The sequence below is a fragment of the Salvia hispanica genome, chromosome 1, assembly GCF_029641045.1.
Source record: "Salvia hispanica isolate PSC_SH4W2 chromosome 1, Shi_PSC_v1, whole genome shotgun sequence".
Classification (NCBI taxonomy): Eukaryota; Viridiplantae; Streptophyta; class Magnoliopsida; order Lamiales; family Lamiaceae; genus Salvia; species Salvia hispanica.
The window spans coordinates 66,906,394-66,930,174 of record NC_142692.1 but is presented as its reverse complement, the minus strand read 5'-3'; the positions used below and the strand labels follow the sequence as shown (position 1 = coordinate 66,930,174).

Here is a 23,781-nt window from a genome sequence, read left to right as displayed (position 1 = left end):
AAGCCACTTATTCGAGCAATGTCGCCAATCTGACCCAGATGTACACGCTGTACTTCACCGGCGGCGGGACCCCTGAAGAAAAGGCGGCCCTCTGGAAATGCATCCAACACCTGCAGAGTACGCTGGGGCTCGATCCCGACGCCCCTCCGGCCCCTCCGTCTTAGATTTTTTTTTTTTAAATCTTTGTTTATTTGCGTTTTTTATTTGTAGTTTTTTTTTTCTCGTTGTATTATATTTTCCAATGATTAATACAACGATGAATTGTTCATTATTAGTCTATTTATTAAATACATTTGTAGGGAAAATTAAATAATATAAAAAATAATGATGTAAAAATGAAATGTTGAGTTAGGGAGAAATAAGGGAGAAATAAGGGAGAAACCAATGTAGCACTTGGCTAAAAACTGGGGATAAATTTTGGTGCTGATGTGGCGCTGATGTGGCAGGAGTTAGGGAGAAATAAGGGAGTTTTTAGGGAACTCCATTGGGAGTGCTCTAAACCTGCTTTCTGAGGTTGAGAAGAACCTGATGCCCAAACCCCCCTTTTCTTGCTTTTCTCTCCCCTTCTTCACTTCCAATTTCAATTCTCTCTCTCTCTCTCTCTCTCTCCATTATACATCCGATAACCTCAATTTCACACCCGTTTTTCTTCACTTAGCAAAGAGTTTCAAAGCTAAAAAGGTGTGTATGGAAATATCCTGCTGTTTTTCTTTTCCGTGGTGGAGGGTTTGGAGCAAGATTTTCTTGATTTCTTCTGCTATTTTCAAGATTTTTTTGGTTGTATCCTCTCACATCTTCATCTTTGTCTCTTGAACTAAACCCCCATTTTCAATTTTTTGGTGATAAATTGGTTGATATGTCTGTGATTTTATGATCTGTGAATAGAAATCTTTGACGGACTTTACACAAAGTCTTCCCTTTTGTGAAAGCAAACCGGTAAATCTGGTCTTCCATCTTCTTTGAATGATAGTACTGTTCTCGATCGAATTAATTTTGTGATTTCGAATCCGAAATACAAATATCGCTTTCTTGAAATTGGGTTTTGGGAGTGCGTAAGCGCTTAGTTGTCTGCCATCGACGAAATTTGTGTACTTTGCCTTGGTTTGCCCACATAAAATGACGATTGATTAGGGTCTTATCTCTACTTAATCCCCCCAAAATTGGGCCTTTTTCTTGCTCTCCCATGCCGCTCCAAATGTGTCTTAGATCACTCATTACGACCACATAAAATGACGTTGAAAGAAGGGGTCTAGAATCTACTGTTCCCGTCTGAAAACATTTCAAACTTGTGGTTCTTGTGTTGACGCGTTCTATTTGTGTGTAATCCTTGCAGGGTTGATGGATTAATTGGAAAAGTTGAGATCTTTTTTCTTTAGGTGAGGTGGGGTTTGTTTAATTCTGCGGTGGTGGGGTAGCGGAGGCGCGGCCTACTGTTGTTATATATATCCGGCGTTTTTGGGGAGGGGAAGAAGTTCTTGTGACTGTTTTGGCTAAACAGCACAAGGAGGAAGACAAGGATAGCAGCAGATGTTATCCACTGAAAACCCTCCTTCAGATCTCTGTGAAATCCCTCAACTGAAAAGTGGTGATGATGGCAGTTGTGAGAGTAATCAGCAGCAGCAGCTGCTTGGGGTAGATCTGTTGAAGTCAGGCCTTGATGACAAAAACCCACTTCCCAACTTCTCCATAAGGTAAAAAAAACACTCTCTTTTTAACCTGTTGTAAAGTCCTCCTCTCTCATGGTCATGTAATTTCTTGGGGCCTCCTTGATTGGTCAGATCCAACCAGTATCTGATGATCTGGTTGTGAGATATAGATTTGTTTCTTTGCTGTGGCCTTTGAATCCTCTGTCAAGAGCTCTTTTTTTAGTGGTGTTTATGTTTGCTAAATATAGGCCTTTGTTGTTCAGTTTGGGTGATTTGATGGTCTCTTCTCTGATGCAAATTGTTGCTGATTTTTTTTTGGTTTTAGTGTTGAAGTCTTGACTGTTTTGCTGCAGGGATTATGTATTCAATACAAGAGGCAAAGAAATCAAGAATAACTGGCCATTCTCTCAGAAGAATTTGCAGCTTTGTTTGAAGCATGGAGTGAAGGATGTATTGCCTCCTTTCCAGCCTCTGAGAAACCCATCTCAAAGTGTAGTTGATAGTTTGAGGTATTCTGATGTGAAATTTCCCGAGTCGAAAGGCTGCGGTGTTTGCAAACGGCCAGCTCTTAACGTTGACAACGTGAACCCGAGTGAATGTGAAGAGGATAAAGAATTTCCATCAATTCGAGAGTCCAAGAAGGCTGAAATCAATATTCAAAGCCCAGTTAAGAAGTGCAGATTGATTGTTGAACAAAGAGCAAACGGAGATACTGCTGTGGTTTCGGAAACAATGACTTCGAAAGTGTGCCCAGTGTGCAAGACATTCTCATCGTCTTCTAACACCACTTTGAATGCCCACATAGACCAATGCCTTTCTGGAGAGTCAACAATCGAATGGACAGCAAATCCCAAAGTGAACAAACATAGAATAAAACCACGGAAAACAAGATTGATGGTCGACATATATGAAACAGCGCTACGCTGTACCTTGGAGGATCTTGATAAAAGAAATGGAACAAGTTGGGCTTCGAATACGGGCCTTCACCCTCAGGATCTGGAGGTGTCGATTGAGGAGGAGAAGATGAATAAAACATGTTCTCCACTGGATTTTGAAGACATCAACTGTGAAGGCGGTGCTGTATATATCGACTCATGTGGCACTAAACTTCGAATTCTATCAAAGCTCAACCATCCATCTTCAAAGTCGAATGTTAATGATTCCGGAGCATGCAAGTTGGTCAAAAGAGATAAAGGAATCCAATTGCATTTGACTAAGAAGAAGAAGAAGAAGCATACTGTCCAGAGACTTGAGGTTCAGAAGAACTCTCTTGATGGCCAAGGAAGTTGCTCCCCCGTTCCCGATCAACTTCCAGACTGCCCTCCACATGGTCCTAAAACTTACTACCCCATGCTTGAGGTATGCCATGTCTTCACTTTCTTTTTATCTTCATCTGCAGTACTCTAGTTGAATGCTCATTATATTGTCTGCCTTATATTCCACGAGTCGATAGAAAGATTTCTTTGGGAAAAGCTGAGAAATTAGCTTCTAAATATTTGTTTCAAGCTAATATGGAGATCTGTTGCTTAGCATTTTCATCTTATATCTAACTATTTGTCTATATTCATTCTATATAATCATGATTTTGTGGAGTCAGGCTCGTGACAATTAGTATGTATCGAATGCTTAATATGTTTGTCATCTCTTCTTTGAAGTCTCCCCCGTGTTGTTCACAGATTAATGATGGTCAAACGAAGGTTCATCCCTCTGAAAGTCACAAGGAGGACGATCCTACAGAGTCCCCTACAGCCTCTGATCATATGAAGTTCAATGATTTTGGAATGATTAAAGGGTGGGTACGCTCCAAGCGTACTGGTCTTAAAAAGAAGAACAATCTTGAACTAGAAATTCAGCATCCAGATAAAAGTTTGAAGGACTTGCAAGTAAAAAGTGTTTCGTTACTTGGTGATAGAGGAAATAGTGCCCCAATATCCCCGATTTCATCCAATGAAAATCCCGTGTTACCTCCTGAAGGCCTCAAAAGAAAGGAGAACCCATGCAGATCTCTTGAAGGAGTCCATGAACTGCCTTGTTTAAGAAAGGGACCCGGATTTTCTTCATTGAGATCTGAACACAGAACTGTAAAGAAGAATCATTTGGCGTCCAAATTTAATGTTAAGCAGTCAAGAAAAGACATCTCATCAGGTCATGAGCGGCTTTTGGATCCTCCAAATTGTGCAGAAAATCAGGCCCCTTCTCGCAGTAATAAGAGAATCGGGAGCAGCAGTCTGACGTTGAAAAATGTTAGCTCTTTTGGCGGCTCAAGCATCTCCCACCATCGTACTTTTTCTAATGAAGGTGTGATAGCTACTCCCAAAAAAAGGTCGTTGGGCCATGCAATATCACCTGGAGGTAGGAAATTTTCGTCTTTGAGGACAATGCTGTTGTCTGTTAAGCATCCATCTGGTGAGGAACCGAAGAAGAACTTAGGGAAAGATCTTTCAAGTTTCAAGAACCCTTGGATGCATTGCACATCACGATCAGATGATGAGGCAGTAGTCTCACAACCTACATTTCATGTAGAAGATAATCTTGTAGTGAAAAAGAACCGTGGTGAGCCTTTGAGAAATAGAACTGGGGTTTTGAAACTTCATAAGAGGATAGGGAGATTTGTGAACACAAGTGAAGGAGACATGACGTCTAAGGGTTCAGAAACATCGCACGAGTCTGATAGTGATAATGTTGGGAACAAAATTGATTCTTTTATGGCTGGCAGTGTTCCTATTGATAGTGTTTTGGGAGAAGAGGTTGAAATGATGGATGATTTTGTTTGTGAACCAGCTGAAACTGATGGAGAAGATTTTGTTTCCTTTAACAAATCACTGGATTCTGCATTTCCTGTTGGATCCGTTTCACAATATTATAGCAAAGCATATGATGGACATTGCCCGACTGAGCTAGTGTTCCATTCTGACCGAGAGATGTTTCGTGCAGACAATGCCGGTGAAAACTTGGTTACTCCTGATAGTCATGAAATGTCAGAAATGGATGGCGATGAAGCTCAAGGAAACTACTTTGTTGATGTCGATCCAATTCCCATACCGGGACCACCAGGCTCGTTTTTGCCGAGTCCTGGGCGTATGGGGTCGGAAGAACTATTGGGACATTCATCATTGACCACTTGCCGGATACAATCTTCTGATGGTGGGCATGAAGTTGTTGATATGTATTCATCGGATTCTCCCATTTCTGCAATGTCAACAGTGTCGAATTCCATTGCAGGAAGATCTAGTTCGATATCCACCACTAACTTATCTGCACAATCACACTTCACAGCAGAGAGGAACAATCCTGTTGTTGAAGGTTTTCCTCCCTTTGAGCAGATTGGTTGTGTAGAAAAAGAGCCTAACCATGTCAAGATGAGTTATGAAGTCCAGAATATCCAACCATGTTGTTGCTCTAGGAAGGATGCCTCGCTGCAAGGTGGTTCTTTGAATTATCAAGAATCACAAATTTTAAGGCGACGGGCTGTGACTCCACTCTCAGCTATTCCCCAGGAGAAGAAGATAACCAAGAATGAAATCTGCTTCATCGACTTAACTGCAGAAACACTCTCTGAGAAGGAGCCGACGAATTCAGCCTTAGGTCATGTTCCTCATAATCCCGAGGCAATGTTCCGAGATATTGAGTTTCCAAGCCCTTCTACTTCAAATCCTGTCCTGAGACTGATGGGGAAGAACTTAATGGTTGTGAATAAAGAGGATAATCTGCCTAGCCAGTCGAGCACGATGATAGAGCATCCCGGTGTGAGGTTATGTGCTGAAAATGGCAGACATAACCAGAATGAGCCCAACTCCTTTCACCATATGCTATCTCAAGGTCCTTCTTACATGCCTGCACACCACTCAGACTACAATCCTTCTGATCCTTTCAAGATTCCTCCTAACTATAGGCCACCTTGTCATCCGCCAACGACAATGAATCCGAGTGTGAAACCCACTTCTGCTCCGGGATATCACGAATATGGTAATGGGTTCAGTTTGATCAGCCCTGACACCCGCACAACAGCGTATGATAGCGAGTGGGCACTCAGAAGGAAGATTCTTCTGGTGGCGGATGCAAGGAAATAATCATCATCATCGATGACTCACCAGAGAGCGAAGAGGTGCTTGACGAACATGGAATCAGTGCCGTTGCCAGGTTCTCGTGATGACCGGTTAAGCGACTTTGTTTTGCATCGAAATGTGGCATCTGATGGCTTGAGTTTTCATATTTGAAAGGGGCAAGATAATATATAGAGTCTGATGAAGGTGATGATGAGAGATGAGTGTTGATCTTGTATACCGAGTTGCATTAAGATAACTCTTTTTGTGTGTAAAAGGAAAGGATCTTTCTTTGAATAATAAGTTGAATTAAGATAGTAGTAACTGTTTTTGTATGTTTGCTTGTAGTAGAATGCATTAGGATAGATCACTTTGTTTTAATCCACATATAAAGGTAAAAATATGCATGGCAAATTCATGGTTGATATAGATAAATACTCCCTCCGTCCCCGATAATTCGATTCAGTATTTCATTTCGGGCCGTCCTACATAATTTGTCCCACTTCACTTTTACCATTTTTGGTAGTGGACCTCATATTCCACTAACTTATTCATACTCACATTTTATTATAAAATTAATACTTTAAAAGTAGGACACACATCCCATCAACTTTTTCAACTCACTTTCCATTAGATTTCTTAAAACTCGTGTTGGGTCAAAGTGTCCCAAATTATCTGGGACGGAAGGAGTAGCATGGTATGGTGTGAAGAAAGTAAAAATATTAAAGTGAATTTAATTAAATAAACATAAGTTGATTATGTTGGGGTTTGGTGATGGAATGTGTATCAGTGTATGGACATGTTGAAAGGTGGACAGCTAGCTACTCTACTCCATAGTAGTGATAAATGAATAATGAGAATAATAAATTAAAAGATAATGCTACTAATAATAATGATATATAATCGTTTCAGATCGCATACGTTGATAAGTTGTCTCCCATTTATTCATCTTTTGCTAATATTCATAGATCACTAACTTAGTCTCTCAAATAATTATTACTCCTATTCTCTTTTGAGGATTCGCTTCAAAATATTCTTAGGTTATTTATCATGAAAATACACCCATATGCAATAATATGGACGAAGAAAGGAACAGAGATAGCATGCATGACATGACAAAAATGAGGTAGAGCAGTTATAGAAGTGGAATTTTATTCACAACTTCACTTTATTCTTTCTATATTAAATAACTAAACACCACTTTATTTCACTAACATTTTTGGAGTATTACTACATTTTCTTACAAAATTGAAGCTTCTGATCAATCAATCTCTTTTCCGATTCTCAAATGACCTCCGTATCCACAACCAACACCGCAATCCCGATATCCGGTATTGAAATCATTTTTCGATTGACAATGTATTGACATTTTCTGTTGGGGTCCGGTGGTGTACACCTAAACTCCACATTAATATGATATTGTCTGTTTTGGGCAAAGCCTTCACGGTTTTGCTCTTGGGGTACTTCGCAAACGACCTCAAACTGATTAGGGTTGGACGGGAATTATGTACACTTTCTAGCTTTCCTCAGACTCCCCGATGTGAGATTAGTTTGTATCAACAAACCTCCCCTCAAACTAGATCACATCGGGAACAGATAGACGCAGTCGACACATAGAGACATTACGGGCCCAACTCGAACTTGACAAGAGCAAAACTGTAAGGACTTTTGTCCAAAACGGACAATATCATACTAATATGGAGTTTGGGTATACAACTTGAGAAGATTCTTGAAAGTGAGAATCTCAACATTTTCTATCTAATGTTATCTATCATTAACGTCAAAATCTTGAAATCTATCACATATAAAATATAGGATTGATGTAATATTGAATGGACAAAGAAAGGAACAGAGGTAGCATGACATGACTAAAGAAGTGGAATTTTATTCACAACTTCACTTTATTCTTTCTATATACTCCCTCCGTCCGCGAATAAGAGTACTGATTCATTTTTACCATAAATGGTAATAAGGTCTCACCTTCCACTAACTCATTCCACTCACATTTCATTTAAAACTAATATATACAAGTGGGACCCCTATTCCACTAACTTTTTTCCACTCACTTTTTTTAACATTTCTTAAAACTCGTGTCGCTCATAAATGAAACTCCTAAGAGCATCCGCAATGGTGCTTAGGCCAGCAATAGGCCAGCCATTCTCTCCCCTGCCACGTCAGCAACGCTAAAAAATCTACCTGCCACATCAGATTTAGGCCAGCCATAGGCCAGCCGCAATAAAAATAATTCAAAATATACTACATTTACGGAATTAAAATTACGATTAAAATACGGAATTAAATTTACGAGACATATACGGGAAAATTCCTTAATTTTATTTAAATAAAAAAAAGTACATTAACTAAAAATCATAAAAATAACATAATAAAAAAAAATCCGGGCTTCCACACACGAGCCACCTTGAATCTGTTATAGTTTGCCGCTAGCCGGACGGGGATGACATGTTTCTGTTTTAGGTCTTAATTTTGTATTGGGCTAGTTGTTGTTGTCCATCGCTAGATGTTGCTCTTGTACAGAAATTTAGAGATAGAGAAAATCGCGTTTATATATTTTTTCAAAAATTAAAAAAAGAATTAAATTTTTTAAAAAAAAAAAAGAATTAAAAAAATTAAAAAAAGAATTAAAAAAAAAATAAAATTCGGCGCTGGCCGATCGCTGGCCGATCGGGCCGCCACAATGGCGGCCAGCGCCGAGCGATCGGCCAGCCCACGCCGATCGGCTCGCCAATTTCGCGCTGGCCGACTCCAATGGTTCGTCTAGCCGATCGGCCAGCCCACGCCGATCGGCTCGCCGATTTCGCGCTGGCCGACTCCAATGGTTCGTCTAGCCGATCGGCCAGCGCGACGAATCGGCTAGCCGGTCGCTAGCCAACCATTGCGGATGCTCTAATGGTGGACGGAGGAAGTAAATAGTAACTAATCAACACTTTATTTTACAAACATTTTAGGAGCATTACTACATTTTCTTACAAAATTGAAGCTTCTGCCAGAGTTTGACCAATCAATCTCTTTTCCAATTACCCAACGACCACCGCATCTGCGGCCAACACCGCAGTCCCGATATCCGGCATTGACATCATTTTTCGATTAACAATGTGTTGACATTTTCTTTCAACATTATTTATCGCCCGTTAACATAAAATTTTGAAATCTATCCATTTAAAATCTAAATTATAGGGTTGGTTTGTTGAAAAGAGTACATAATATATAGTTGATATAATATTGAATTACATGATTACCTATGTATAATAATGTGTATATAGTAAAAATTTGTCGAATCAAGAAAGAATTATATTTGATAAATTTCAATATTATTATAATCCACTCTTTTATTACAGAGAATGAATATGAATAAAAAAGGGCTGTAAATTGGGGCCCATAAACGTGGGCAACACTTGTGCCTACTGTGCACTGTACACCTCGTCGCATACGATCCGCTCTCCAAATCTAACCCCAACAAAACTGAACCATCATCTGCCGGAGTTTGACCAATCAATCTCTTCTCCGATTTCCCAAAATGACCTCCGCCGCCGCGGCGACCTACACCACAATCCCGATCTCCGCCATCGACGTCATTTTCCGATCCACGCAGAACCTCTCCGCCTCCCTCTCCCGCTGCCGCCCCTGGTCGGAGTTCCTCGCCACCGTCTCCGCCCTCGACCTCCCCCCCTCCCTCTCCGCCGCCTCCATCCGGTTCCGCCGCAACGCCGCCTACTTCTCCCCCAACTACGCCGTCGTCGTGACCGCCTGCGCCGCCGTATCGCTGATCACCACGCCGATCGCGCTGATTCTGCTCGGCTTCGTGCTGTTCCTGTGGCTGATCCTCCACTTTTTCCGGGAGGATCCGCTGCTGGTTTGGGGGCACCACGTCAGCGATTGGGCTGTGATCGCTGGCCTCGCGATGCTGTCAATTTTGGCTCTGTACATCACCGGGCCGCTGCATAATCTGTCGATTGGAATCATCGTGGGGCTGCTGATCGCCGTCGTCCATGGCGTGTTGAGGAATCCGGAAGGGCTTTTCCTCGACGAGAACGACGCCGTTTCCACCGGTTTGATCGCGTCTCACTCTACTAATCGGAGTGGTGGAGCTTCGTTTACTCCGCCTGTGTGAATAACAATCGAATCTTCTTCTGTTTTTTTCAATTTTTTATTTTTATATTTTTCCTTTTAAATTGATTTTTTGTGTTTGTCTGGTGTGATTCTTTGATCGAAATTGGTGAGGTTAATTTTGTGTTTTTGTATTCTGGAAAATTATTGATTACAAAGAATTATTTGGGGGTATTGTCTGCTGCATTATTTGATTTTGATAACTCAGCATCAATTCTCAAAACCCTAAATCTGGATTCCAGTTGATTGTCTCTTTGGGAAATGTAAAAAAAAAAAAAAAAATTCTCGGAACAATGACAGATTCGGGTAGAGTTAGGGGCATGACTTGACGGACCTATGGTTGGTCTATGAAGAAGGATAACTTTCATTGAATTCGATTTTTAGAGTCTTCGTCAATCTTAATGTACAACAACTCTCTTATGTCCGTTGTTGGCAATGACCTTCTTTGTTGTTTCCTAACGTACAACAACTCCCATAAACCAAATAAATGAAATTGACTTCTGTTTTTCTTCCGTCAATTTCTGCCGGGCAATATTAACGATGACTTTCTTCGTTGTTTCCTAATGTGCAACAACCCTCTTAATCCAAATGGTTGAAGTTCACTTTCATTTTTCTTTCGTCAATTTTTGACTTTCTTCGCAATTTCTAATCACACGAGTTTCGTTTTCTGCACACATTATTGTCTTTCTTGCGAAGGAAAAGGCAGTTTCGTGAAGATTTAATCACTCTTTCTTGTAGATTACCGCAATTAAATTAAGTAAATCAGTCCCCTTACTTAAAAGGCTAAACAATTTCCCTCGAAAGGGACATGTTTTGCGTTAAACAATTTGATTTTGTTTAGTGGAGTAAGTAAACATTTTTACTTTTAAAATTTGAGATTTTCATTAATGTGGATGCAAAATATATTAATCCTAGTTTTTAATGACCATCTTCTTTCAGAATTCTATGCACAAATAATCAGAAGATATTAATCAATAGTTACTAGTATAATTTAATTAAACTATAATTACTGCTTAGCATTATTAAGCTCTATAGGGTGGGCCCCCACTCAACACAAAATTGCATTCAGCAATTGAATTGAAGTTCAAAACCAACGCCAACGGTATTCCACTTAATTTCATACAAACCCCACATTTAATTAATTGCCAATTTACCAAAATTTAAAACACCAATCATCTAAGAGCATCCGCATCGCGTCTTCATGCGGGCTCTATCTCGTCTCGAAGAGACGAGACGGTGATGCGGCCTCCATCTCGTCTCGAAGAGACGGGACATCTCGTCCCGTATCTCCTTCCGAAGAGGCCGGCCACGAGACGTCTCGCCACGCGCCTTGGCGACGTGGTGAGCTGTGGTTCGTGCGTGACGCCCACTCGCCGACCCGCGAGTGGGCGTCGTTTATATCCGTTAAAATTGATTTTTTTTATTTTTTTTTAAATCAGAAAAAATTCAAAAATTAAAAAAATATATAAAAAAAAATTCCAAAAATTATACTAGCCGTTTATAGCCGCTTTTTTCAATTTTGCAATTTTTTTTCAATTTTTTTAAAGCCTCCAATCACTTCTATAAATACCAAATCATTCCCACAAATTATCTACCATAAAAAAAACTCTCTATTCTCACTCAAATTTTTTTAATGGTGTGTTTTTTTTTTTATGATTTTAAATATGTATTTCTAATTTTTTTTAGAATTTTAATTATGTATTTTTTAATTTTTTAGGCTTTTAAATTGTAATTTTTATTTTATTTAATGAAGTGTGTTTTTATTAATTGAATTTGTTGGAATTAAAAATAAAAAATGAAATTCAATGAATAGTTAAGGGATGAGATGATTAAGAGATGGAGGGATGCAGGTGCTGTCTCTTAGTTAAGAGATGAGGTGAAAAGTATAGTGGGGCCTATAAATAGTGAAGAAATGAGATGGTTAAGAGACGGATAAAAGACAGAGATGCAAATGACCTAACAGCCGAGCCACACAATTAAAATAATAATTAATTATAGTACATTCGATCCAATTCAAATAAAATAAAATAAAAAAGCAACTTTGGAAAATATTGATCTTGTCAGATGTATTAATATTATTAAAATAGAAAATAGTCAGGTCATGAGGTGGGGTGGGCCCAAGCCCACGTTGATTCCACCGAATTCATCTTCCAACTGTTCTTTTTTTCTTGATTTTTTTATTATTATTAAGAATAAGAATATGAGGATTAAAATTTCCTGATCTAAATCCATCGATCTCCGCATCTAGGGTTTCCATTTCTCCCCCAAATAATTTTCAACCTTTTTTTTTTAATTTATGGAGACCAAACCCAAGGTACGTTGTTAATCACACTTTACTTCCTCCAATTTCGTTTTGGCCCCATGAATTGTTTGTTTCTAGCTTCGGAATTCACTTCTGCTTCAATCAATCATTGCAATCAATATTCCGTTTGGGGAGTGAATCATTGATTTTGAGGTATTGGATAATCCCGTGAGCTGGAATGATGGTTGGTTGTTCTCGATCTTGATCTGGATCATCACTTTGGAGTGTCGTACTTGAGTAATGATGTTTTCCAGCTGCGATTAGGCGATTTTTCTTATATATGGAGAACGATTGTTTGGTTCGTGAATTAGTAGAGGATAATGAGGGAATTAAGAGTGATTTGATTTTGGATAAACTGGAGAGTGCGAGTGAATCTAAGGTTCAAGCTAATGGTTCTCATGGAGTGGGAAATAGCGATAGGGATGAGTTGAATCTGAAGGGAGCTGATGTGGAGCTGAAGCCTGATGTGTCGACCTCGACTCCTACGAGGAAAGGGTTTGGATTGAAGAAATGGAGGAGGATCAAGAGAGATGTTAACAGAGATGGGGATAGTGGCAGTGATGCTGTTGCTGTGGTGGCGCAGGACTCTCCGCGTGAGGTGTCGTCTAACCCTAGCAAACGGGTGCAGAAGAGCGAGGGCTCTGTTTCTTCCACGAATGCTGTGGTTAGGAATTTCGATGGTTCTGCGCTGCTTGATGAGTCGAGTTTGGGGCTGAGTCCATCGTTTGCAGCTGGAACAGATTCTGAGAATAGTGAGGATCGGAGTAGCAAGTCCTCTACTGCAGCTAGTGCTCCAAGGATGAGGTATGAGATACCGGTGATTGGGGGATTTCCACGCGATAAGAGCAAGATAAGTAGTTACAATGGGAAGAATTTGACGCATGCTGTGCAGTATGGCCAGCATGGAAAAGGTCGGATTGAGGGCAGCAAGAAGGCTAGAGGAGAACGGGTCAAAATCGAGAAAGAAAACTCTCATTCCAGCGTGGAATCTGACTCGCGGAGCTCCAATTTTGTGTTTATGCAGGGAGCCTTCTCTTTGAATAATGGGAGACTGAGTGAAGGAATAAATGAGTATGATGGACAAAATGGCGACGAAGTTCAGGGCATTGAGAAGCACGTAAACGATGGAAATCAAAGTGTATATGGCAATGATAGTGGGAGGGGAGGGTTTGAGGACTTGTCACCTGAAGAAGGAAATGAGAATCATGGTCCCATAAGAGATAAGGATCCGCTATCTGAATCTATGCGCGCACTCCAATCTGCACAAGAAGCACTAGAAGCAGGTTTGCATTCTTTTCGATCACCCTGATAAATGATAATTCATTTTTGCAAGTTTTTCAAATCATATGCATTGAAAAAATGTTAGCTTTGTGCGATTAGTATTGTTGTTCTTTTCTGATCAGTTGCCATGGTGTATTATGATGCAGAGGTGCTTAAGTTTAAGGAAATTGGAAATGATGTATCAGTAGATGGTCCTGTTTCAGATTTATGCAATGAGTTCATAGATGTAGAGCAAAAACTTCAAGAAACAAGCGGTGAGGGCTCACAAAGCTTTTTGCAATTACAAAGAGAAACTAGTGATGTTGTAACCGAGCTGGAAGACCTGTTCAAGCAGAAGGTTGAAGCTGAACTAGAGTATTTGGTATTATCAAGAACGGTACAAAAGATGAGGGTAGCAGCTGTTGATCAAATTACTGTATTAGAAGAACAAAAGGCTCTGAGTTCAGTGCAGACGCAGGTACTTGACCAGCTCGGAGATGCTGAACACAAGGTTGCTTCGCTTAAGAAACAGGCTGACAAGTTGGAGAACTTCTGCGAAGAAATTGCAAGTGCGGACGAAATATTGAAGCTGCAGAAGGGGGCGTTTAAGTACGGTTCTTGTTTCGTGACGCAACTAGTTTTGTTGTTCGTCATCTTGGGCGTATTTATACTCCAATTTTCGGGAGATTATGCGGAGGTTGTTCCCACCTAGTTCTAGCTCTAGAGCTCTTGACTTCCTTCCCTCCTTTTTTTACCGGTGATGGCTACATCTTTTTCTTCCAGAAGTAGATGTGTAGATCAATCCCTTGAGTAAGCTCTCCTTATAAAGAATTTCAATGTGTATTGCCCTGATTTTGCAGCCCTTTCTTTCTTCTTTTTTTTCTTCACTTTTTATGTAATAAAGATTATCCCTTTATAAAAATTCAGGATATGAAGATGTTGATTGTTGATGAGAATGAATTTGTTTTGTGATATAGTAAAAAATTGTAGTGTCGATTCTTTTGGTTCAATAGAAAATATTGTGTTGGTTTAGACATAAAATCAGAAAGAAACTGGTTTTGTGATCAACTTGTCGGCGGTTATTACAAATAAAGATTGTTGGGGATCAATAATAATTTTCTATTTATCCTAATTATTTCGACGTATTTAATTAATAATGGTTTCTAATATTGTCACAAATAAGTATTTTCCATATACAAGTTAAACACGTGAGTTTTTCCTAAACATTCCCTCAATTTTTCAATTTTTTTCTTTTTATTCACAATAAATTTTACTGTCTAGCGACAACAATTTAAATCAATGGCTATATTATGTATATTTATTTATAGATTTAAGTATTTTTCACATACTAGTAGCATTTACTAAAATTCACTCAATTTCCCAATTTCTTGTTTTTTGTTCACAACAAATTTTACTGTCTGGTGTGGTGACACCAATCAAAACCAATGGCATGATTGGTTCATTCGTAAAGGCTATGATCTAATTTCCCTATTATTTGAGGTTCTGCTCAGTCATCAGTGTATATCCCCGGCATCCCTACCTAAGTATTGGCGACATCCAACTTTTCCGATGAGTTGTCCTTATGCAACATACGAAGCGGATTTGTGAAGGGAATGTCAAGCAAAGATTCGATCGCTAAAAAGAGCCAAAAAGCCAAGGCTATCGGAGAGAGAGCTGTTGAATCGCAGAATGTGGTTAGTCGGCATCCTACTGCGTACTATATTTGATCACATTTCACACATGACACATAACAAAAAAGTCTTTCAAGTAAGTTAAACTTGGGTGAAAGTTCGAAACATTGACAAGTGGTTGAGTGACCTAGAATTTGGTTGAAGCACACCTCAGACGGCTAATACTCAACAAGCAAAGGCTCCGGGACCACCGGGACCACGGGTTGCCCGATTGGTGGGCCTAAGTTAGTCAAAGTCAATTGACACACTAATCCTTCAAAAAAATTTAATAAAACAATACTCGAAGTTATTAGATTTAAAATATAATCAACCAAAAATAAATATATGTAATTCAATTAAACTGAATTTACATAAAATAATTTTCTTTTTGTTGGAATTTAAAATTGAAATTCTAATTTCTTTTTTTCAGGTGCTTTCAGCTATAGGCCAAGGGTGAAAACAATGGTCTCGAAATCCTCTTGTCGACTAATTTCCAGAGAAATCACAGACTAAATGTAAATACATGGAACAGTTGACATAATCTGAAATACTCATGGTAAGGCGTAGAGGAAAGATCATGAAAAATTAAAGAGCGTCAATGGTTAAACGTCAGCAACAACAAACTACAGTATGCCATATTCCTCAAGGAAAAACGTTCTCATTCTGTTCATATGAATTCTTCTTCGTTGTCAATTAGAAAGATCGCAGCAACTTCTCAGTCGTTTCTCTACAAACAATATAAAAACGAGAGAGGGAGGGAGGAAAATGAAGACCTGGAGTCCCTCGAGAGCAGACATCCCAAGTAACCAACAGTTAAAGCCTGTTAGCCTTGCATTTGTTGGGATGACTTGTACTCCAACATTTCAGCTTTGTATCTTTCCTTGTCTCGTAAACCCTTCTCCTGGTATACCTGATATCACCGCAGAGTTAAGCAATTATTTGCAAGATACAATTGTGCCATACAATTGTGTGTATGAGTTGGAACTGAGAGCTCCTATCAATGATCAAAGAAGTATTTTACATCCTACAGAAAACACAACGGTGAAGTTCCAGGTCAAGTGAATAGCACAATTCCAAAGCAGTTATATTAAGGCCTGATGATAGAGACAATAATAAATATTTTTTGGGGGGTGGGGGTGGGGTTACAATTGACAATAGGTTGTGCAAACAAGACAGCAAGAGTGAATATACATGGGTCCTGCCTTGTTTCACTACCCTTTATCTATTAATATCGTAACTTACTACAGACAAGGAAGAATTAAACCGACAACACTTGAGCAAGTCATTACGCTAGTCCCTGGATATACACAGATCTAGTGGCTATAATAAAGCCTAAGCCTTATCATCTTTGAGGTTTCAAGTTTCTACAACAAGGGGCCAAGGGTCACACAAAAACATGCTTTGCAAAGGAAAATAACTAAAACAAGAATTGGCTATTGATAACTATATTAGCAGCTATAATCTATTTTAAGCAGAAATCTGAAGATACAGCAAATAAGTTTCCTAAACTGTCAAGAGTACTTTTATTTTACCTGTTTTTCAGCCTCCGTCAAATTGCTCCATAGATGCCCAATTTTTTTGCTAATAGCTCTTTCTTGTCCATGGTATGAAGGCCTCAGTATCTGGTATTGCTCTGCAAAAAAGAAGGTGTAACCGCTTCTATTTCGCTTGGGATGAGCTGGGTCTTTAACGGCTGTATGATTCTTTCTCCGGCTAAGGTGAACAGGCTCGTCAGAAGTGCTACGACTTTGGTATGCATCCTGTTCTGGACATGAGTGATAAAGGACGCCTTTCAGAACTTCAGATCCCACCTTCATTGTAACTAAATATCCATCATCAAATTTTCCGTCTATTGTTCCAGAGATTAAGCTTCCATCGCCCAAGTTAGAATTTGCTGCTTATCACAAAATGTGATCCCATGTTAATATTTTCAAGAATAAGCAAGTTAAGTAACACGAAATAGACCACAACAACGCTATATATATAGTTATATTGAATCCCCACCTGAGAGCTTCTCAGATGCAGCACCATCATCATCCCCATATGACAATGTTTGACCTATTTAACAGTTTTGGGCAGATTAAAAGCTACACACCAGGAATTGAAGACAAAGAAGAAGAATACTATAATCACGTTGTGAAGGTACCTGCTGCTATGACGGTTGGTTCTTCTTTCTGAAAATAATAAACCTGCTCAAAATGATAAAGCAACGAGAGATAGTACTTCCGCAAAACAAATGATGCACTTGTAATAGAAGTTGGGAAGTTGAAAGCAGCAATGATTTCCTTCCATCTGCGTTCTTTTATGACCTGCCACATGTATATATAATAGTTAGCAAAGCACATCAAAATAAACTTTTAAGTTATGGAAATAGTATAAGTGTAGAACTAGTAATCAGCTTCAGCCAATCAATAGGTCTCGCCAACTTTGCCAAGTTATTTTAGAGCATCCATTGAATACCCACTATCTGCTGGCACTGCTGCTCATAAAATAGTGTTGCTGAAGAATCAGCTAACCACTAATAGTTCACAAAATTTTCATTTTCATCCGAAAAGCACCAGTCATCTTTTCTACAGAAATCTGATGTAAAATTTAAATCCACATGCTAACGTCACAAGTCCCCTTATCCTTTCCCTAAGGAAGAAAGGCAAGTTTACAGATTGAGTCATAGAATAATGACATATAACGTTTAATATGTAAAAAGTCATACCAATTCCCAGCCTGTAAATGAATTTTCCCGAGTAATTGATCAGAAAAAGTTAGAGAAAGTTTAATGTCAAGTGCTATTCAAAATCTTATACCAAAAACTCAAAATATATAACTCCTCATATCATGATTTTCATGATTCAATAATGTTACTTTTAAACAGTGGGTATCTACGAAACATTACAGTAACATTTTTTTCAACAAATAGAAAAAAACTTAATTATGAAAGGTAAACGCACCATAAGCAGTCATTTGTTACAATCTAAAATGTACAATAAAAAAGATACAGATAGTAATGATTCGAAGAGTTAAGAAAGCATACTTTTTCAATACCACCTCGAGTGGTCACCTCTATAAAAAGTTGATGCAGATCTAAAGAACTCCCTCCCACAATAGGGACCCTAAATAGCGAAGGACAGAATTAACACAAGATAATAAGTGATTTCTCAACAATTTTGCATGCGGTTGCAATGATCACCAAATTTGCGTCAACGAAATCACTATATCATCTATTGTGCCGAAGTCAGGTTTCAGATGCATGCAATAGGAATATGCAGGTGAGAAACCAAAAGATTATGCTACTCTAAAAGCAGTAATTATAGCTACTATCATTACACAAAATATATAACATGTCTCAGATATGAAACTTGATTCACAAGGAATGAGACTGAAACAACTAATTTCACTTGAACTAAAAGTTCGAACAATTGCCAATTGATCTAATCCTATGTCATAAGCAAATTCATACTTCCAACATCATGAACTTGTTCATGGATCAAAAAATTATTTTCTTCTTCCATGCTATAGTTATATGTTAAAGTAGTAGCCAAAGAGTGCAACGAAGATATACATAAACGGAATATCTATATTTGGAGTCCCTACTCCCTAAGATGTCTTACTGTAAAGGACCATAATTATGAATAGCCAAAACAGAATTCATGATTTCATTAGAGAGGCAAATCCTAGTACAACAGGTACAACATTTCCCTGAATCACAATATGGCATGTCATATAGTGTGATGTAACCTCTGACCTCTCTTGCAAGTTTAAAATTCAAAATTCATTTTCACGGAAATACCTCCCAAACGAGACATTTTTACTCTAAAACCTCATTCTCTATATAAAAGTCATGTATGACATGATACTAACACTCCAATAGCTAATAATCGCACATGTAGGTTTAATTTTCTACACACTAAGCTCAAACGCTAATAAAAGCCAAACACCAACACCAGCATTCGAGTGAAACAAATCAATAATTACACAGGACAAAAAGTAAGAACCGGTTTCTTTATTTCTACACATATAAGACACTACGTACATGCCCTAGATGTGCACAAACAGAACCCCATCGAAGATACAGCATAAAATTGCAGCACCATCTGTTGAACTACCATAGTATTTGCAAAAATAAACTCAAAAGGTAACAAAATGTATTCCTCAAAGTAAATTGGATTAGAAACACTGAAACACATTAGCAGTCAGTATAACTAATTAACTATCAATAAAATAGTGCAGTACATAGGTTTTTCCAACATTACTAAAACATATTGATATTCTTCCACAAATTACTCTTTTCAAACAACAAAACCAGAAATCAAAAACCCCTACTAAATCCCTACCCCCAAAAAAATTGGAATATATTAAATCAAAAGCACAAATCAGCTCAAATCAGGTCTAGAAACACTCCAACACCGCCAAAACAACATGCACAAGCGAATTATGCAGCTCGAAACAAATTATTCAAAAAAAAAGTAAGTAAAACATAATCGCAGCAGAAAAAAAGCAGTAAACAAAGTGAAGGAGGCGGAGCAGGAGAGATACCGGAAGTTTGTGCCGTAGAAATCGTGAAAGGCGCGAAGCTTCTCCAGAAAAAAATCAGGATTTTGAATAATCTGTTGATATTGAGCTTCGGGTTTGGGATATGAACTGTATATTGTCATAGGCGCTTCCGAAGATGGGCCGTTTGACATTTTATTCAGCAAACAATTATGGTTCAGATAATAAATACCATTTTAATCATTTCTATGATAATTATTGAATTAAAATAGGGTTTTTACACTCTACCCCTAATGTAAAACCCTTCCATTTCTAACCTCCGCCGCTCTTCACATACTCGATTATTTTAATTATTTATTAAATATCCCTTCAATAAATTTCATTAAAATTTTTTTTATTCTTTATTTATACCGTAGTGTAAGAGCACTTACAATGCAGTTGTTTCAGGCGAGTGCTTTATGACACAGAAAATGGGGGACATTCCAATTCCAATTCCAATTCCAATCCCGTATGGCTGAAAGCCCAGTCGTTCGACGACCGGGGGTAACTTTCATTTTTATTTTTTTAAAACTTTTAATAGGAGTACTTAATATTGTCATTTCCTACTTATTTTTCACACTATCTCATTTGTACATAAATACTACTCCATATGTCTCATAAAATTTGAGTCACTTCATTCTGTGCACTCGTTTTGAAAAAATCGTAATAAATAGTTAAAGTGGATAAATAGTAAAGTAAATTTAAAAATAATGTAGAGAAGACTTTTATCTTACGTTATTCTCGATTTTACTTTACTATTTATCCATTCTACCTATTTATTATGATTTTTTCAAAATCAGTGCAAAAAATGAAGTGACTCAACTTTTATGGGACAGAGTGAGAGTATCATGAAATATGTTTAATTCATAAACATCTTATTCCCTAAATTTGTGGTTAAGAAAAGTAGTTTTATTTTTAGACTAATTAAGTCCGTAAACTTTTTTAGCTATATATTCTTACGTGTAGAATTGCAACACATAAGTTTTAGTCTTCCAAATCGATTTCAAGATTAAATATGGAATAAATATATATTCATTGTGAATAGAAAAATTATAATGGGTGGTGAAGAAAGAAAAGTAGAAGAATACCGTGACTCTAACGCTTCTGAGAAGCCCTTTATTTTAGAGGATCAGTCAAAGAAGAAAAATAATGAATTACCTATTTATTTTTATTAGAAAAAGGGGAGAATTATAAAATACTATCGAATTCAAATTTGAATTTATAAGTATTATGTAACATAACTTCATCCCGTCGACAATCTGATGTGATTTGAGTGTTTTCAAAGCCATTTCACCCTTTTTTGTTTATGATAAAGAAAAGAGAGAATAATCATCTTATACAATAATTTTCCCAAAGAAAAGGTGTGTTTATCTGCAAGATTACTTCAAAGTTGTACTACTATAAAGTAGTTCTAATTGAGAATAAAATTATGCTCCAATTTGCATCAATAAAATAAATGTAAAATTTAAATAGGAATGCTTTCGCAACAGCCTAACTTATGATTATATTTTACAAGTAAACCGCATATTATGGGTTCCAAATGTCATAATTTAAATTGTCTATAGTGTTATTTTTGGACATCAACATCGCGACTGTGTTTGGCTTCGTATCGGTCAAAATAGCAATGCGGTGCTATTAATTAAAATTTTTATAATTTCGATTATTAGTTTGTGAATGCAGACATAACTCATTTTCACTTTCATCTCAATTGACGGAGTGGCGGATCTAGGGGGGCAAAAGGGGACGGTCACCCCCTCCCTGCCATTTGGAGAGCCTAAACTTTCCCTTGAATCGAGTCGAAAATAGCATATCCGCCCCCTCCGTAGAGTATAGAAATTTCAATAAATGTCATATAAAATGGAGTAGTCTATTGGTTTGGGTATTGGCTTTTTTCTAAGGGGACAAGAGCATATTTTTTTTCATTTTTTACTCTTTTAGTTTATCAATTCATATTTCTTTCTTATCATCGAAATAATACCTTTAAATCTAAACTTTTACTAATTTGCATATGTTACGTTATTATATTTATTCTAGTTAAAATTATTTTAATCTTGTGTTAATGTTTTTTTTTCCTAAAATATTGATCCATGCATCATAATTATTCTCTATGTAACAAAATAAACATTTAAATATTTTTAAAATCTAAATATTTACTAATCTACTTATACACTTTTGTAGTATATAATATTTACGATGATTTTCAATGTAGGAGTATATAATATTTATAATAATTTTATATTTTAAAATGAATAATACATATTTGCAAGCTAATGCATGTTTATATTTTATTAACGAAGCTAGTGCTACTTAATATAATATTATTTATTTTATTGTTAAAAATAATATTAAATTTTCGCCCCGCCATTTTCGGGGTCCGGATCCGCCACTGGACGGAGTGAATGTTAAAGTCTTCAATATGGAACCACCATCAAGTTGTTTAGAAACGAGGAAGAAGGTGGCAATAGGAAAGTGAAAGAAGACGGCCACTAAAGGAAGATCTAATAACTAACAACAACCAAAAGAACAATATCTTTTGGGAGAGCATCGGCACAAAGTATGACGAGCTGAAGTCGCGTGGGCACTTGATCGTGATTACGATCAGTTGCACAACGTTGGACTCTAGTGTAGTATGCGATAACGAGCATATATGCAACACTAAAGACGTTGCATCTTCACCAATTCACAAAAAGGTAGTAGTACAATATTTGTCAATAGGCGAAGGAGGATTTATTCGATGACGAAGGAAAAATGTTCAAGTACAAGGATGTTAGGGTGATTCTAATGCGGCAATTTTCTGAGGCTTTTGGTGTCTCGAATAGAACCAAAGTCCGCGATGGAGGAGAATGTGCATTGCACCCACCCAAGACCCTCAACACGCCTAGTACTCTTCTAGAGTGGACAAGATCGGAGACACATTGTTGGTAATACGGGATACGAGACGATGAACGAGGATAATAGATCAAGAGTTGCAAGTAAATTATGAGTTGAAATTATGTATTGTAGGTTTGTAAATTTGGATTTTAATTTTATAAATTTTGATTTTGAGTTAATATTAGTACTATAATTTTAATAATTTCAATTAAGTACTAAGATCGATGTCGCCGGAATCGGAAAAAATGAAGAAACAATCGATTCCCCAAAACAAAAGCCTAGTTATTTTAAATTGATTTAGATTGTTTGAGAGAGAGATTAAGCAATCAAAAAGAGTGTTTCAGTAGATGAATCATGAATGGGAAGAAGAAGACGACAGATTGAGCAAAAGTAAATGAGAATGTATACACAACAACAGGTGCTAGAATACAGTAGACATAGCTAGGGTTTGAAATTGAAATTCAAATTGAAATTTCAACCGAAGAAGCTGGGGTCGTAGCCATTGCTAGAGGTGGCGAGAACGTAGTAGGCGACGATGTGGCCGATGGATCCCCAGGCGAGCACGTCGACGATGTTGAATCCAACAGGATCGTTCGATTTGAGGAGGCTGACGTACTCCTTGGCGCGGACGTCGCCGGCCTCGAAGTGCGAGATCCCGTTCTGCTCCGGCACCTGCTTCGCCACGTTCTCCCTCTGGAAGTTGAAGAACACGAACCTGCCTAGGAACAGCGACAGCCCCGTGCTCAGGCTTATCACCAGCGACGGATTCAGCTCCGCCTTCACGGCCAATCCGCCACTGCGCTTGCTGATGGTGCTGCGGCGGAAGGCGGCGGAGGCGGGCTTGGAGAGGAGGAGGGAGGAGGATGAGGAGTCGGTGGCCTTGTTCAGTGGGCGGAGGCCTTGGAAGGTTGGGGCGGAGAACAAGGCGGAGGCCATTGCGATTGTGGTTGCGGTGGAGATTCGATCTGGATTTGGATTGGATTTGAAGTGGTGGTGGTGGGATTGGATTAATCAAAGATGATGAGGTTTATAATTGGGGATTTTGTGAGGAGGTGAACGAATTGGAGCTGTGAAACGGAGATTTTGAATGCTGATTTGGCGCCGTCTCATTGGTTGGGTCTGGATCACAGATATTTGGTGCATTTTCTTACTTACTGTTTTATTTCTAGTTATAGCTTTTGCAGGCTGAATTTAACACCCAGGATCCGTGGCGCAATGGTAGCGCGTCTGACTCCAGATCAGAAGGTTGCGTGTTCGATTCACGTCGGGTTCAATCCCGATCCATGCGGATTTCTATTTTTTTTTCTTTTTTTTTTTGGAGAAATTTTATTACTAGTATG

The 23,781-nt window shown here is 38.2% G+C and overlaps 5 protein-coding genes and 1 non-coding gene across 6 annotated transcripts; 4 read left to right on the top strand and 2 right to left on the bottom strand.

The window, feature by feature from the left end:
- The first annotated feature begins 497 nt into the window (after positions 1–497).
- Positions 498–6,024, top strand: LOC125222182 (uncharacterized). The gene is made up of 4 exons (XM_048124670.2): positions 498–681; positions 1,334–1,691; positions 2,000–3,005; positions 3,323–6,024. Exons 2-4 carry the CDS (start codon positions 1,528–1,530, stop codon positions 5,714–5,716), a joined length of 3,564 nt encoding a protein of 1,187 aa, XP_047980627.2. The 5' UTR covers positions 498–681; positions 1,334–1,527; the 3' UTR covers positions 5,717–6,024.
- Positions 6,025–9,056: 3,032 nt separating this feature from the next.
- On the top strand, positions 9,057–9,988 carry PRA1.G2 (prenylated RAB acceptor 1.G2). Its single transcript, XM_048122110.2, has one exon. It carries the CDS (start codon positions 9,225–9,227, stop codon positions 9,816–9,818), a length of 594 nt encoding a protein of 197 aa, XP_047978067.2. The 5' UTR covers positions 9,057–9,224; the 3' UTR covers positions 9,819–9,988.
- Positions 9,989–12,021: 2,033 nt separating this feature from the next.
- On the top strand, positions 12,022–14,336 carry WIP2 (WPP domain interacting protein 2). The gene is made up of 2 exons (XM_048125698.2): positions 12,022–13,399; positions 13,544–14,336. Exons 1-2 carry the CDS (start codon positions 12,397–12,399, stop codon positions 14,086–14,088), a joined length of 1,548 nt encoding a protein of 515 aa, XP_047981655.2. The 5' UTR covers positions 12,022–12,396; the 3' UTR covers positions 14,089–14,336.
- A 1,274-nt stretch (positions 14,337–15,610) lies between these two features.
- Positions 15,611–19,740, bottom strand: LOC125219111 (high mobility group B protein 10). The gene is made up of 6 exons (XM_048120988.2): positions 19,577–19,740; positions 18,075–18,153; positions 17,193–17,355; positions 17,051–17,104; positions 16,579–16,940; positions 15,611–15,956 (listed from the first exon to the last, which is right to left on the bottom strand). The coding sequence occupies exons 1-6, from the start codon at positions 19,723–19,725 to the stop codon at positions 15,870–15,872; spliced, it is 894 nt and encodes a 297-aa protein (XP_047976945.2). The 5' UTR covers positions 19,726–19,740; the 3' UTR covers positions 15,611–15,869.
- A 3,081-nt stretch (positions 19,741–22,821) lies between these two features.
- Positions 22,822–23,454, bottom strand: PSAG (photosystem I subunit G). The gene has a single exon (XM_048120184.2). The coding sequence runs from the start codon at positions 23,375–23,377 to the stop codon at positions 22,916–22,918; it is 462 nt and encodes a 153-aa protein (XP_047976141.2). The 5' UTR covers positions 23,378–23,454; the 3' UTR covers positions 22,822–22,915.
- Positions 23,455–23,642: 188 nt separating this feature from the next.
- Positions 23,643–23,714, top strand: TRNAW-CCA (transfer RNA tryptophan (anticodon CCA)). Its single transcript has one exon. It is a non-coding gene; the product is annotated as a tRNA-Trp (tRNA).
- Positions 23,715–23,781: the final 67 nt, after the last annotated feature.